The 14,049-nt window shown below is 37.8% G+C and overlaps 1 protein-coding gene across 9 annotated transcripts in view; it reads right to left on the bottom strand.

Moving 5' to 3' along the window:
• The window catches only part of MTMR2 (myotubularin related protein 2), a 109,074-nt gene that overhangs the window by 66,407 nt on the left and 28,618 nt on the right, over positions 1 to 14,049 (bottom strand). For all 9 annotated transcript variants that reach the window (XM_032639213.1, XM_032639210.1, XM_032639206.1 and 6 more), the window contains one exon: positions 3,734 to 3,839. Coding sequence is in view for 4 of the 9 variants with exons in the window: in XM_032639206.1 (XP_032495097.1) it covers positions 3,734 to 3,839 (106 nt within the window). In the remaining 5 variants the exon portion in view is untranslated. The remainder of the gene's footprint in view (positions 1 to 3,733; positions 3,840 to 14,049) is intronic.

The following is a 14,049-nucleotide window of genomic DNA, read 5'->3' as shown; positions in this document are numbered from 1 at the left end:
CTGTGATTAAGGTAAAGATTATATCTAATTATCAAGGATATCTTTTAAAATGAGGAAACAGGAAAACAGTCAGCCTAAGCACATTAGTTTTTTCTTTTTTCTCTGTCATTTCAGGCACTGTACTGTGGAAAGTACGGTTAACCTTTGGTTGCCCAAAACCATCTTCTCCTTAATTTAACATTTAACAATTGTCTCTTCATTTGTCTATTAAAAATTATCTGAGTTGGGCTTCCCTGGTGGCGCAGTAGTTGAGAGTCCACCTGCCGATGCAGAGGACACGGGTTCATGCCCCAGTCCGGGAGGATCCCACGTGCAGCGGAGCGGCTGCGCCCGTGAGCCACGGCCGCTGAGCCTGCACGTCCGGGGCCTGTGCTCCGCTACAGGAGAGGCCACAACAGTGAGAGGCCCACGTACCGCAAAAAAAAAAAAAAAAAATTATCTGAGGGCCCCACAAAGTTGTGAAAGATGCTGAATTGACAAGGCACTAATGGGGACAATTCCTGAAGTCATGGACCTGATGTATAAATTTAAGATTCCCTTAGTATCCTAGTGCTAAGAGAGTCAATAATTCAGGATATTTTTGTGTCTAATGTAAAACCTGAAGGGACAACAGCATAAAATAAGACTACTCCAGACAAACTTACATATGATCACCAGACTCATTATCTCCAAATAGGATGTATGCAAATGATCTTTTGCTTCAGAAGGAGAATAAAAGTACTTTGTTACCTTTTTTGGGGAAAGGAGGGAGGGAGAGAGGAAGGAAGGAAGGGAGGGAGCACGTAGTGCCCAGATCTTGGTTTCTAATACCATTCTCCAATAAAAGAAATCTGGCTCCCTGAGAAATGGATGATGATTCTAGGACTGGGGCAGGAAGTATCAAGATGAGCTTGGAGTATCTTGCAGTGACAGAAAGTAAGGAAGAGCTGATAAACAAACAACGAACAAAACAATCAACAACAACAGCAAAACACCATAATGATAGGAGTATGTCAAAGGGACACAAGATCTGACTGAAAGAAATCCCAATCTGGAGCTGGAACAATTTGAGCAACAAAGTAGTACTGGACTGTAATATATAAAATAAATATCCATGAGTTTATACTGATATAAATAAATGATTGCATAAATCAATAAATGAGGGAGAAGAGACAAATCTCTCATGCAAAAGAAATAAAAGGTGTTCCACTCTAACAAGGTAGTCTGGGCTCCTTAAGCATGGACTGTGCATAGTTACTTCCTTTCAAAGAGTATAGTATAAGGATAAGAAGGGGAAAAAAGAGTATTTTATAGTGAAAGAACCTAACACTACCTCAACCAAGTGATTAATGTTAACATCAACAGTGACAAATCATGTTGATAGTATGTACCTTTGATATGATATGATGAAAATGGCTCTTCACCTCTGTGGTCTTCTTCCCCAAAAGACATAATCCCAGTCTAATAATGGGTAAAACACCAGACATTCTACAAAGTATCTGACCAGTGCTCTTCGAAACTAACAGGGTCATGAAAAACAAAGAAAGAAAGCAAAACCTGTCACAGCCAAGAGGTGCCATGCCTAAGGAGACATGACTACTAAATGCAGTGTGGTATCCCAGATGGACCATGGAACAAAAAGAAGGACATTAGGTAAAAACTAAGGATATGTGAATAAAGCATTGATTTTAGTTAATAATAATGCATCAACATTGGTTCATTAATTTTGACAAACGTACCATACTAATGTAAGATATTAATAATAGGGGAAACTGGATGTCAAGTATTTGGGAACTCTGTAGGATCTTTGCAATTTTTCTGTAAATCTAAACCTGTTCTAAAATTAAAAACTTATCTAGGGCTTCCCTGGTGGCACAATGGTTGAGAGTCCGCCTGCCAATGCAGGGGACACGGGTTCGTGCCCCAGTCAGGGAAGATCCCACATGCCGCGGAGCGGCTGGGCCCGTGAGCCATGGCCGCTGAGCCTGCGCGTCCAGAGCCTGTGCTCCGCAACAGGAGAGGCCACAACAGTGAGAGACCCGCGTAATGCAAAAAATATATATATATATATATCTAATAAAAATAAGAAATAAATTATAATATTTAACCTGCAGATTAACATTATGACCCTTATTTTGTCCCAATGTAAGCCAGTCACTCTTATTATGGTATACATGACATCCTGAGGAAATAAAGGGGGTCTGCACACAGAGAAGCTGACAGTGGAGGCCTCCTTTCAGCGTCCTTCAATGTACTGCAATTCACACCCGTGCCTAGTTAAGTAGTTTAAAACTAAGCTAACCCTCACAAGAATACACGCATGGTTTAACATATTTTAGGCAAGAAACAGCAGGTAAAATATAATAATAGAAGCACAGGCTAAAAATAAAAGCGACAGTTCTCCCATTCCTAATATGAGTTCTTTATCAGTCACAAGAAGTTAAAAACGATGATTTTTTAACTAATAAAATCTGACCAGAAGTAGGCCAAAAAATTTCAAAATTATCAAGAGGCCTACAGGCCTTTAATGTATTTTTATTAATATAATGACTAAACCAAGGTTAGATACATATATCAAATATGTATTTTTAAATAGTAATAAATTAATGAAAGGCAACAGTGGACTTATATCCACTATTATTAATGATAAACCCTGCCCTAAATGTATGCTGTGCTTCAAGATAACAGCTAATGATAATATGAGTCCTTTTTAACCAGCACAACATATATTCAGATTATAAAGATAAATGTTTATCATTTGTAGCAATGTTTAAAGTCCTGCTATATCCAATTTAGTATTTTATGACATTTCACAAGAGACAATGGCAAATATGCAGAAACCTTTACACAAGCTTCTAACCTGTCTCCTTACATTTGTTGGATTCTGGTTTTGAAAATGAAATACATGACAAAGATATATTCTCAATATATTCTCAACAGCAAATGACTTCATTAATGAAAACAACGTTTTAGTTAAAATTGTGAAAGTATAACCACTGAGAAGGCAGTCACTTGATCAGAATAAAAAGATTTTGAGGTAAGGTTTAAAGGTTATCACTACATATGAAATTCATTTTCCCCAACATTCATAGACAAGCAGCAGTAGAAAAGCAGATGAATCCAAAAATGTACAAAGTGCTACAGGATATCACTGATATGGTTAATTTCATAGCAACAAGACCTTTAATAAATAGAGGAATACCTACATACTATAATGAGGTATGTAGCAACTATAGCACAGTATTTAAGTGACTTAGCTCCAGAACTGGACTACATGAGCTGTAATACTGACAATTAAATTTATTGGCTATGAGACCTTGGACATGTTATTTAATCTCTCTCTGAGTTACTGTCATCTGTAGAATGGTAGTAATAATAACTTCTACCTCACAGAATTGCTATAAGTATTACAAGAGATATTTCATTAGAGCACTTAGAACAATACCTGGCACATGGTAAGTACTCAAAAAATATTAGCTATTATTGGGAGTAAAGCATTATGGGAGTATTCATGAAAATCTTTTATATCACAAAAAAATTCATTAATTATCTTAAAGATATCAAACCCAGAGATGAATTATACATTTTTCTTTTACAAATAAATAAGAATGGCCTGTTCTGGGATATTACATAAAGACTCAGGTCTTTGAGACTTCCATCAGTGTCTCCTTCTTAATTAAAGGTTATATTGATAGTGTGGCCACAAACAGCTAACAGAAAATACTTCACTAGAACTTAGAAACAGTATACGTACCCTCAAATCAGGAGAAAAGTTCTCTGCAGAAGTTGATATGGAATCCGATGATACAACAGAAGCTGATTTTGTATGCACTGAATTCTCTGAATGAGAAGTGGAAGCACTACAAGATACAAAAGCAGTGTTTGAAAAATGGGCGTGTTAAAAACCAATTTCAGAAATTTTATTAACTGTAACTCTATTATTTCTTAAAACTTCCACTGCCAACCAGTCCTACTTTGCCTATTCAATCTTATCTCCAAATACTGATAAATTGCAAGCTCTATTGGTAAGAATAGGGCTAAGTATTATTACCATCCACATTCCCTCTGGACAAGCTTCCCCAGTACTCATGAATACACTCCAGGTTAATTCTTTCTTTTTATTCAACCATCCATTTATTCATCCAATGATCAGGCTAATGTGAAAAACCATTACACCAGGCACTATGATTTGGAGATAAATATGGCAAAACCCTCATGTTCATAAAGCTCACAAGCTTGTGAAAGAGACAGACAAGTAGATAATGGTGCAATGTGATAACTCTATAACTACATACACACACACATGGGGTGGGGTGAGGGCAGAGAGAGAGAGAAAGAGAAAGAGAAAGAAGGACTATGATTACAAACTTGGAGAAAAGAAAAGAAAGCACCTAACTCTACCCAGGAAAGTTCAGGGAAGACATCACAGAGGTGACATCTGAACTGAGTCTTGAACGATAGGAAATTGTCAGGCTGACAAACAAGTAAGGGAATTCCAAAAACAAACAAAAAACACTACAGAAGTGTAGAATTATCAAAGAGCACAGAACACTTGAGAAACTTCAAATAGTTCGACAGTGCTGGATGAGCAGAAGAGCAGAAGATGGAAACATGAGCCTGTCTTTGTACCTTGTACCTTTCCAACAAACCAAATTCTATATTTTTAACAAGCCTGTCTTAAATATCCACTTCTTCCTTTACAATAAGTAGTCACACTCTAGAGTCACTTTTATTATTAAATTCTTACAGAACTTTTGATACCTGATCACATACTGTCTTTTACTGTTTACTGATCTCAGGTATGTAAATTTAGTTTCACCAACTAAAATTTAAATACCCCAAGAGGGAGGACCGTGTCTTTATTTTCCTTAAAATCGACTTCAGTGCCTGTGTATACAGTTAACATGTATTATGTTTCTTAAATTCAAAAATACAGGACTTGGGCTTCCCTGGTGGCGCAGTGGTTGAGAGTCCGCCTGCAGATGCAGGGGACACGGGTTCGTGCCCCGGTCTGGGAAGATCCCACATGCCGCGGAGCAGCTGGGCCCGTGAGCCATGGCCGCTGAGCCTGCGCGTCCGGAGCCTGTGCTCCACAACGGGAGAGGCCACAACAGTGAGAGGCCCGCGTATCGAAAAAAAAAAAAAAAAAATACAGGACTTCCCTGGCGGTCCAGTGGTTAAGACTCCGCATTTCCACCGCAGGGGCCATGGGTTCAATCCCTGGTCAGGGAACTGAGATCCCACATGCCCTGCGGCCAAAAATACAGTGACAATATACCTATGCCACAAACTAAAAAAAAATTTTAATTATTTAAGGAAGAAAAATCTCAGATACTTTGAATTGAAACTTAAAGTTCTGATAAATATATTTTTCTAAAGTTTCATTCCCAACATATTAAAAGTCTCCCTCACATGAAAAGTCAAAACTTCATTAGATTCTGATGGAATAATCCACCTTGAGGTTGTGATATTTAAGAATCATATTTTTGTTTTAAAATTTGTCCATCATAAACCTGTGTATAATGATTACTAAACTATTTTTACAATGTGAAAATTCTCTCCCCTCAAAAAACTGTCAGTTCATTTTTTTATTGGTTTTTTCAGCTTTATTGAGGTTTGATTACTAAAAATTGTATATATTTTAGGTGTACAACATGTTTTGACATATGTATACATTGTGAAATGATCACAATTAAGCTAACTGAAACATCCATCACCTCACACAGTTACCTTTCTTTTTCTGGTGAGAGAATTTGAGATCTACTGTCTTGGCAGTTTCAAGTATACAATACTATATTACTAACTATAGTCACCGTGCTATATATTAGGTACCCAGAACTTAATTTATAACTGAAAATCTGTCCCTTTTGATCAGTATGTCCACTTTTTCCCTCTTCAGATAGGATTTGAAAACATTTTCTCTCACTCGGTAGGTCACTTTTTCGTTTTATTTTTTTCTTTTGTTATAGGGAAACTTTTTGTTTTTGATGTAGTCCCAATAGTTTAATTTTGCTTTTGTTGCCTGCACTATTGGTGTCAAATCCCAGAAACCATTCTCAAGACCAACACCAAAGAGCTTTTTCGCTATGTTCTCCTCTAGGAGTGTTAGAGATTCAGGTCTTACTTTTAAATGTTTAATCCATTTTGTGTTGATTTTTGTGTGTGATGTAATACAAGAGTCCAATTTCATCCTTTTGCATGTGGATATCCATTTTCACCAACACCATTAATTGAAGAGTCTATCATTTCCCCACTGTGCATTCCTGGTGCTCTTTCAAAGGCAAGTTGACTGTATACATGTGTGGTTCTATTTCTGGGCTCTCTGTTCTGTTCTAATGTCTATGCGTCTGTTTTCTTATGCTGGTACCGTATTGTTTTGATAACTATAGTTTTGTAATACAGTTTAAAGTTAGGAAGTATGATGCCTCCAGCTTTGTTCTTTGTGCTCAAGATTGCTTTAGCTATTTCATGTTTTGTGTGGTTCCATACTGACTTTAGAATTGTTTTCCTATCCGTGAAAAATGCCATCAGAATTTTTATGTAGAATGCATTGAATCTGTAGATCACTTTGGGCAGCAGTGACATTTTAACAAGATTAATTCTTCCAATCCATTAACATAGGATAACTTTCTATTGATTTGTGTCTTCTTCAATTTCTTCCATCGTTTTATAGTTTTCTTCATACAGGTCTTTTACCGCCTTGGTTAATTTTACTCCTTAGTATTTTATTCTTGATGTTACTGCAATGAATTTGTTTTCTTAATGTCTTTTTTGGAAAGTTCATTGCTAGCATATAGAAACAACTGATTTCTGCACGTTGATTTTGTATCCTGCAACTTAACCTGAATGTGCTTATTAGTTTTAACAGTTATTTTGGTAGAGTTTTCAGTGTTCCATGTATAAGATCATGCTATCTACAATGTTTTTATATATTTATACAGTGTGAAAAACATCTCCCCTAAAATAAACTGTCACTTCACTTAAATGAATGAAAATGGCATTCCAGTGTGAACACTTCAAAATTGTTTATTCAAATACAAACATCTTTATTTTATTAACTATTTCAAAGTATAATTGTGTAATTGTTTTTGTATCCAAGAATCTATATTATACAAAGGAGCAGTCTTAAGAATTCTATTATCTAGTTTTATAATGCAAGGAAAGAGAAACTGATAGGCTGAGAATGATTTCTTCCTTTTTTCCTGTACCAGTTTCTGAGTAATTATATTCCATGTGCATTAAAATAACAAGTAAAATAGACAAACTTTAGGCACAGTACTCTAACAGATATTGTTTGCTGCCTGCTCCATATATATACACACCCCTTTCTTTCCTGACTTTAGTGAGGACAGTTTGTGGCCAGCCCAAGATGACGTGCTTGTTTTTGGCTCCCTTGTGTCTAGGAAACAGTGAGACACAATTATGGCCAATGAGATTTAAGGGGCAGTTTATTAATTGTTATGGAAGCCTCTTATTTTCTTAATAAAGAGGAGCAGAAATAGCAAGGTGGTCCTTAACCTTTCCTACTTTCTCTTACCTGGACCAAGAACGTAAAGCTTGGATATACTGTGGCCATCCTGTAAACATGAGCAAATGCTGGCTTGCAAAGGACACAAAAGAGCATAAAGTCCTTTCCTGGTGAGCAGCTGAATCTATACCAACAACTCCCTACACTTTGGGAATTTTGGTTATGTAAAATAAATGAAGTTCAATTTTTAAAATCACTAATGGAGTTTTCTATTCTGTATAGCCAAACACAATTCTAAGTGTTACAGCAATCAACACCTCACAAAGTCTATTTTGAACAAGCTGAAATGCATGATACTATTTTTTATGTATATGATCTTCTGGGAAAACAGAAAAAACATGTAAAGGCAATAAAATACAATTTGGAATTATGGGTAGTGTGTACCTAAAAATAATAGTATCAATAGGAATATTATAGCATGTACCATTAAGACACCAAATAGTTCTTTAGAGCCAAAGTATGAAATAAACAAATTTAAGAGAAATAAGGTAACAAACAAAACCAGGTCTTGCAACTAATACTTTGCAGTCTCAAAGAATCAGTCTTTCAAGCAAAAGTGTAGAAAACAGCCTTTAATTATTAACTTCTCTTTTCAGATACACATAAACATGGGGAGATATTGTGATCTACACTGTTGCATTTGAATAAGCACTAAAAGCTTTTAAACTCCAGGCAGACAACGAGGGGCTGGAGGGGACAAGGGTGGGAATACTTGTGATTACAGCAAACACAAATACACACACCACCACCACCACTACCACCACCAGAACTCCTGAAAGTTCTGGTATAAACATGAAGTGGCTACTCAGACTGAAGGTGGCCACAGAATGCAGTTATTTTTCAGCAGTTATTTTTCTCCTATCATATGGGCTCTATGCACGCTTCTGATCACCATGGCTACTACAATAATACAACCTAATTTCCACTGCTCTCTTCCATTTCCCCACTGCTCGTCTTGAGGTCAAACTCTCTATGTTGACCTTTTATGAACTGTTCCACAAACAAGCTCTGTATTTCCCTGAATTCATACCTTTGCTCATGCCATTCCAAAAAGAATTCCCATTTATCCCAATCTATTTATTAACATCCTACTTACACTTTAAGACCCGGTTAAAAGGCTAGCTTTTCCAAGAAATCTTCCCCAGGTCTTCCAGCTGGAACAAAACTCTCAGTCGACTACACTTCTGCCTATACTCTAAAATGGCACTTAACACTTTCCACATTAGACTAGATCTCTTTGGTTACACAGCCTCCTCCTTTTTAAATTATAAGCTGCTAGAGAATAAGAATCTAGTAATTGGCAAGGCATTTGAACTCAGAGCAAAGATTGCAGTCTGCTAATCTCATTAAGTAACCAATGACACTTTGGTTTTCCTAGGCCCATAAACTTCACTACATAAATTTGAATCCAAACATTCCTGTTATCCTTGTCATCCTGAACTTCTTCAAAAATGTCAGACCTTCTAGTCCGACTATGTGTTTTCTCCATCCATTTTCCCTGCCCAAGTCTTCCTTCAGCTCCTAACTTTTCCTAACCTTTATACTAGACTTTTTACTCCATACTGAATAAATTCTCTTACATTTTCAACCAAATTCTCCCCTCCACCTCTTTGCTTCAACTGAGATCTCCTTCCAGGAATCCACTTCACTGCAGCCTTTTCTAGAGAAAACTTTCTTGTTCCACATCTTAAAAGCCCAAAGGTAAAGCCAGCGTTTCCCCAGCTCCTTTCTCATGCTTCTACACTAGTATTACTTTTCCATCTTCATACATAAAAGCCTTCTTCCTCTGAGGTTCATGGGATTTGGGTATAAAACGTCTCTGTAACTATCATCCACTCACCTTTTAATTACTCCTCCTCACTCAGTAAGAACTTTCTAATCTGGCTCAACTTTCTTCTCTAAAGCTTCTTTCTACTCCAAAGCTTCTTTCTACTCCAAAAGTGCCTTCGTCATGGGAATTTTAATGCCCATAAGGGCAAACTAGCAACAACCTAGCTCAAAATTCCTCACTTCTTACATCACTCATCTATAACCCCACCTTAGCAATGTGCTTCTGTAGTCACACACTGTACTTTATCATTTCTGGAAACTACCCAGCGTTTGTAATCTTAAACTTAAGGAAATCAATATCTGACCACAGATGCTCTTCTTTCCAAATATCTCACTTTAACTTTCCCTTCATCTAATCTTCAACCTAGTGGTGACAACTCATCCCTCAACTCCTCCATTTGTCATTATTATCCTTCATGCTTTATTGCTCTCTCTATCCCCCTTCATTTCCTTCCCCATCCAACCTGGAATACACAGTAACATTTTATACTCTCTCTCGCCAAACACTCAATATTCTTATATCCTTATCCACTGACCACCACTTCCCTAACTAATCCCTAAATTCAGATCAATATATTGAATAACTATCTACCTTCTCCTGTGCTAATGGAATACATCTTCACATTGGAGCCATTTAAAACTCATGGTTAGAAAATATTAGCTAGACCCTGGGCAGTGCTCAGCAACACTCCCACATATCAAGTGATTTTTCTAAACCATCACTATCTTTTCCCCAAGCCAATCACATCCAATCAATACACAGTCCTGTAGAGTCTACCACCCTATCATCTCCCGAATGCATCCTTTTTTCTATCCTACTTTTTACTGTCTTAGCTCGACACCTCTTCCCTCAACTACTCATCCAATATATCATCCTAAACTAATACCAAAATGATCTTTCAAAAACAGATATGATCCTATCATTCCTCTGCTTAAAACTTTTTTCTAAATTGAGATATAATAGACATGTAACATTATATTAGTTTCAGGTGTACAGCATGATTCCATGTTTGTATATATTATGAAATAATCACAGTTAAGTCTTGTTAGCATCTATCACCATGCATATTTACAATTTTTCTTCTAATGAGAACTTTATTTTTCATAAATTCATTTATTTATTTATTGGCTGCATTGGGTCTCCGTTGCTGTGCGTGGGCTTTCTCTAGTTGCAGTGAGTGGGGGCTACTCTTTGTTGCGGTGTGCGGCCTCTCATTGTAGTGGCTTCTCTTGTTGTGGAGCACAGGCTCTAGGCGTGCGGGCTTCAGTAGCTGTGGCTCGCGGGCTCTAGAGCTCAGGCTCAGTAGTTGTGGCGCACGGACTTAGTTGCTCCGCGGCATGTGGGATCTTTCCAGACCAGGGCTCGAACCCATGTCCCCTGCACTGACAGGCGAATTCTTAATCACTGCGCCACCAGGGAAGTCTCTGATGAGAACTTTTAAGATCAACTCTCTTAGCAACTCTCAACTATACAGTACAGTATTATTAACTATAGTCACCATGCTGTACATCACATCCCCATGACTTTATTTCATAACCAGAAGTACTTTTTCCACCTTCACATTTCACCCATTCCCTCCTACCCTAATCCCCAGCCTCTGGCAACCAGCAATCTGTTCTACGTGAGTTCGGTTTTTGTTTTTGATTCCACATATAAGTGAGATCATACAGTATTCGTCTTTCTCTGACTTATTTCACTTAGCATAATGCCCTCAAGATCCACCCATGTTGTTGCAAATGACAAGATTTCCTTCTTTTTATGGTAAATAATATCCCATTTTGTGTGTGTGTGTGTGTGTGTGTGTGTCGCACATTTTCTTTATCAATTCATCCATCAGTGGACCCTTAGGTTGCTTCCACATTTTGGTTATTGTAAATAATGCTGCAATGAACATGAGGGTGCACATATCTTTTTGAGTTAGTGTTTTCGTTTTTCTCAGATAAATATCCAGAAGTCGAATTGCTGGATCATACAGTAGTTCTATTTTTAATTTTTTGAGGAACCTCCATCCTGTTTCCCATAGAGACTGTACCACTTTATATGCCGACCAACAGTCTACCAGGGCTCCCTTTTCTTCACATCCTCACCAACACTTGTGATGTTTTGTCTTTTTTTTGTGGTACGCGGGCCTCTCACTGTTGTGGTCTGTCCCGTTGAGGAGCACAGGTTCCGGACGCACAGGCTCAGTGGCCATGGCTCATGCGCCTAGCCGCTCCGCGGCATGTGGGATCTTCCCGGACCGGGGCACGAACCCATGTCCCCTCCATCGGCAGGTGGACTCTCAACCACTGCGCCACCAGGGAAGCCCTGTGATGTTTTGTCTTTTTGATAAGAGCCATTCTAACAGGTGTGAGGTGGTATCTCATTGTGGTTTTAACTTGCATTCCCTGCTTAAATCTTCAGTGATTACTCACTGCCTACAGAATCGAGCCCAAACTCCTTAGCACAACACTTGAAGTCTTCCATGATCTGGCCTTTGTTCTACATATCTAGCTGGAGCTCTTATTCATCTGAACCCACTGGGAATGGCTTGCAGATTCTCTAAGTTCTTTAGCTATTTCATGCATGTGCACCTTTGCTAATCCTGCTGTCTTTGCCTCTAATGTCCTTCGTACACTTCCATGCCCTCTTTGCCCCATCCATCTCATAAACATGACTACTTCTTCCTTCACTGTACACTGTACATATTTCTATCATAATACCTGTAACACTGTATTGTATTTACTCATCTACGAGCTCCTCTTCTCAGACACTGTTATTGTTTACTATTCCAAGATCCTTTACCACAGATCGTTTCCCTATCTTGCTCGCAATAAAATATGTAAAGCGTCTAAAAAAAATGTAGCACCACATTTAAGTATCAATATTAGCTGTAATTATTTATGACAAATGAGTTAGTTATTACACAGAAATTACCCCACCCCAAGTAAGATTAGCTGCATAAATTTAAAAATTATAATGGCAAGGTTGCTGTTTCACCTCTCATTAATACTACTTTCAGCTGTGACATATTACAAGTCAGAATACAAATGTCCCCTAGTGACTGTACCCACAGATTTACTGGGGGAGGGGGGCAGAGGGGACAGCAAGAACTACAATTAAAGACCTGGTATTCACAAAATAAGGAATTATGGCTTTTGGACAACATTATGTTAGAAGTATTAGAAAAATGAATATTTTTCCCACTATAAGGGCATGTGTGTTGGCACTGTAAACGCAATTTAAAAATGAAGTCTGACGTTGCCATGAACTGATGGTGCCCCCCCCCCCGGCTACATTCTTACAATGAAGCTCACTATGAGCCCCAAAGTGATTATAATTGGTGACAGGGCTTTTAGGAGATAATTAAAATTAAATGAAGTCATAAGGGTGGGGTATAAGTTAAGATCGATAGGATTAGTGGCCTTGTAAGAAGAGGAAGAGAGAAAGCCTATCGTTGCCCCCATCCCTACTTGACTCTGCAAGCACACACCAGGAAAGGCCATGTAAGAAAAGAGCAAGAAGACAGCCACCTGCAAGCCAGTCAAAGAGAGTCCTCACTGGGAACTGAATCGGCCAGCACCTTGATCCCAGACTTCCCAGCCTCTAAAACTGTGAGAAATAAATTTCTGTTGTTTAAGCCACAAGTCTATAGTATTGCTTTGTATGCAAGCCTGAGCCGACTAATACAGTCAGAGAATAAAGGTCATCAAAGGAATTTTTCTTGGATATACTGATAGAAGTGAAAGATTTCCAACTTGAAACTGATAATATAAAATTAATTTTTTTCTTTACAAAAAAAGCTCAAAAGTTCTGAGAAGTACTAAAAAGGACATGGCAGTCCTACCAGAAGAGACCTAATTATGTCATCAGAAATAACCTCTGGGAAAAATATGAGTAAAAATTAATGTTCATGTTGCCTATTATGTTTTCCACAGAACTACCTTTCCCAAAACTGTTCACCCCAACTTGATAGACACTCCAACTGCATGAAGTCATTTCCATCAAGAAACAGTTTATATTTTCTTTTCTTCTTCCCTTCTCTTCTTTCACATTGAATATGGTTTTTATTACCCATTTTCATGTCTCAATGTAGCTCAATACACTTTCTCTGAAAAAAGCTGGAATCAGCTCATAACTGGATTCATTCAGGGATGTTAGTCTCATCACTTTCTAATATATAATATTCAAATCTACAAGAATAATGTTCTTCAAGCACCACTCCAACAATCCTGTAGCACCTGAATTCATTATGATGAAAGTGCGTATACTGCCTCCAAATCAAAGCAAGTGCCAATTGCCTCCAAATCAAACTAAATCTCGTAATAGCTTTCAGGGTGCCAAGGCTCTCCACCATACCTACTTCTAGCTCCAGTTTACATTTCACTCCAGCCAGACAAACCTGTTCCTTGTCCCTGGTCATGAGAATCAGACTCTTCTCTGTTTCCGCTCCGAGTAGCTTTTAATTTAGTCTCCAAACTGTCTTCTCTTCTGACCAACTCTGGGTTTTAACCACCTCAAACTTATCTTGAAGGTGCATTTTCCACAATAAACCAGTCCTAAGTTATTCTTACTGATTCCTTTCAATAAAGTCTAGTCATTCCAACACCTTTGCATTTGTATTCAGTTATGTTTACATTGATGTACTATGTTTACACTGATTCATTTTTGTCTATATTGATTCACTGTATAATGCACATATACCTTTAAAAAATTTTTAACAATTACCAAA

Source organism: Phocoena sinus, chromosome 8 (assembly GCF_008692025.1).
Source record: "Phocoena sinus isolate mPhoSin1 chromosome 8, mPhoSin1.pri, whole genome shotgun sequence".
In the NCBI taxonomy this organism is placed as follows: domain Eukaryota; kingdom Metazoa; phylum Chordata; class Mammalia; order Artiodactyla; family Phocoenidae; genus Phocoena; species Phocoena sinus.
Note: the sequence above shows the minus strand (reverse complement) of the source record. Positions and strands in the feature narration are given on the sequence as shown.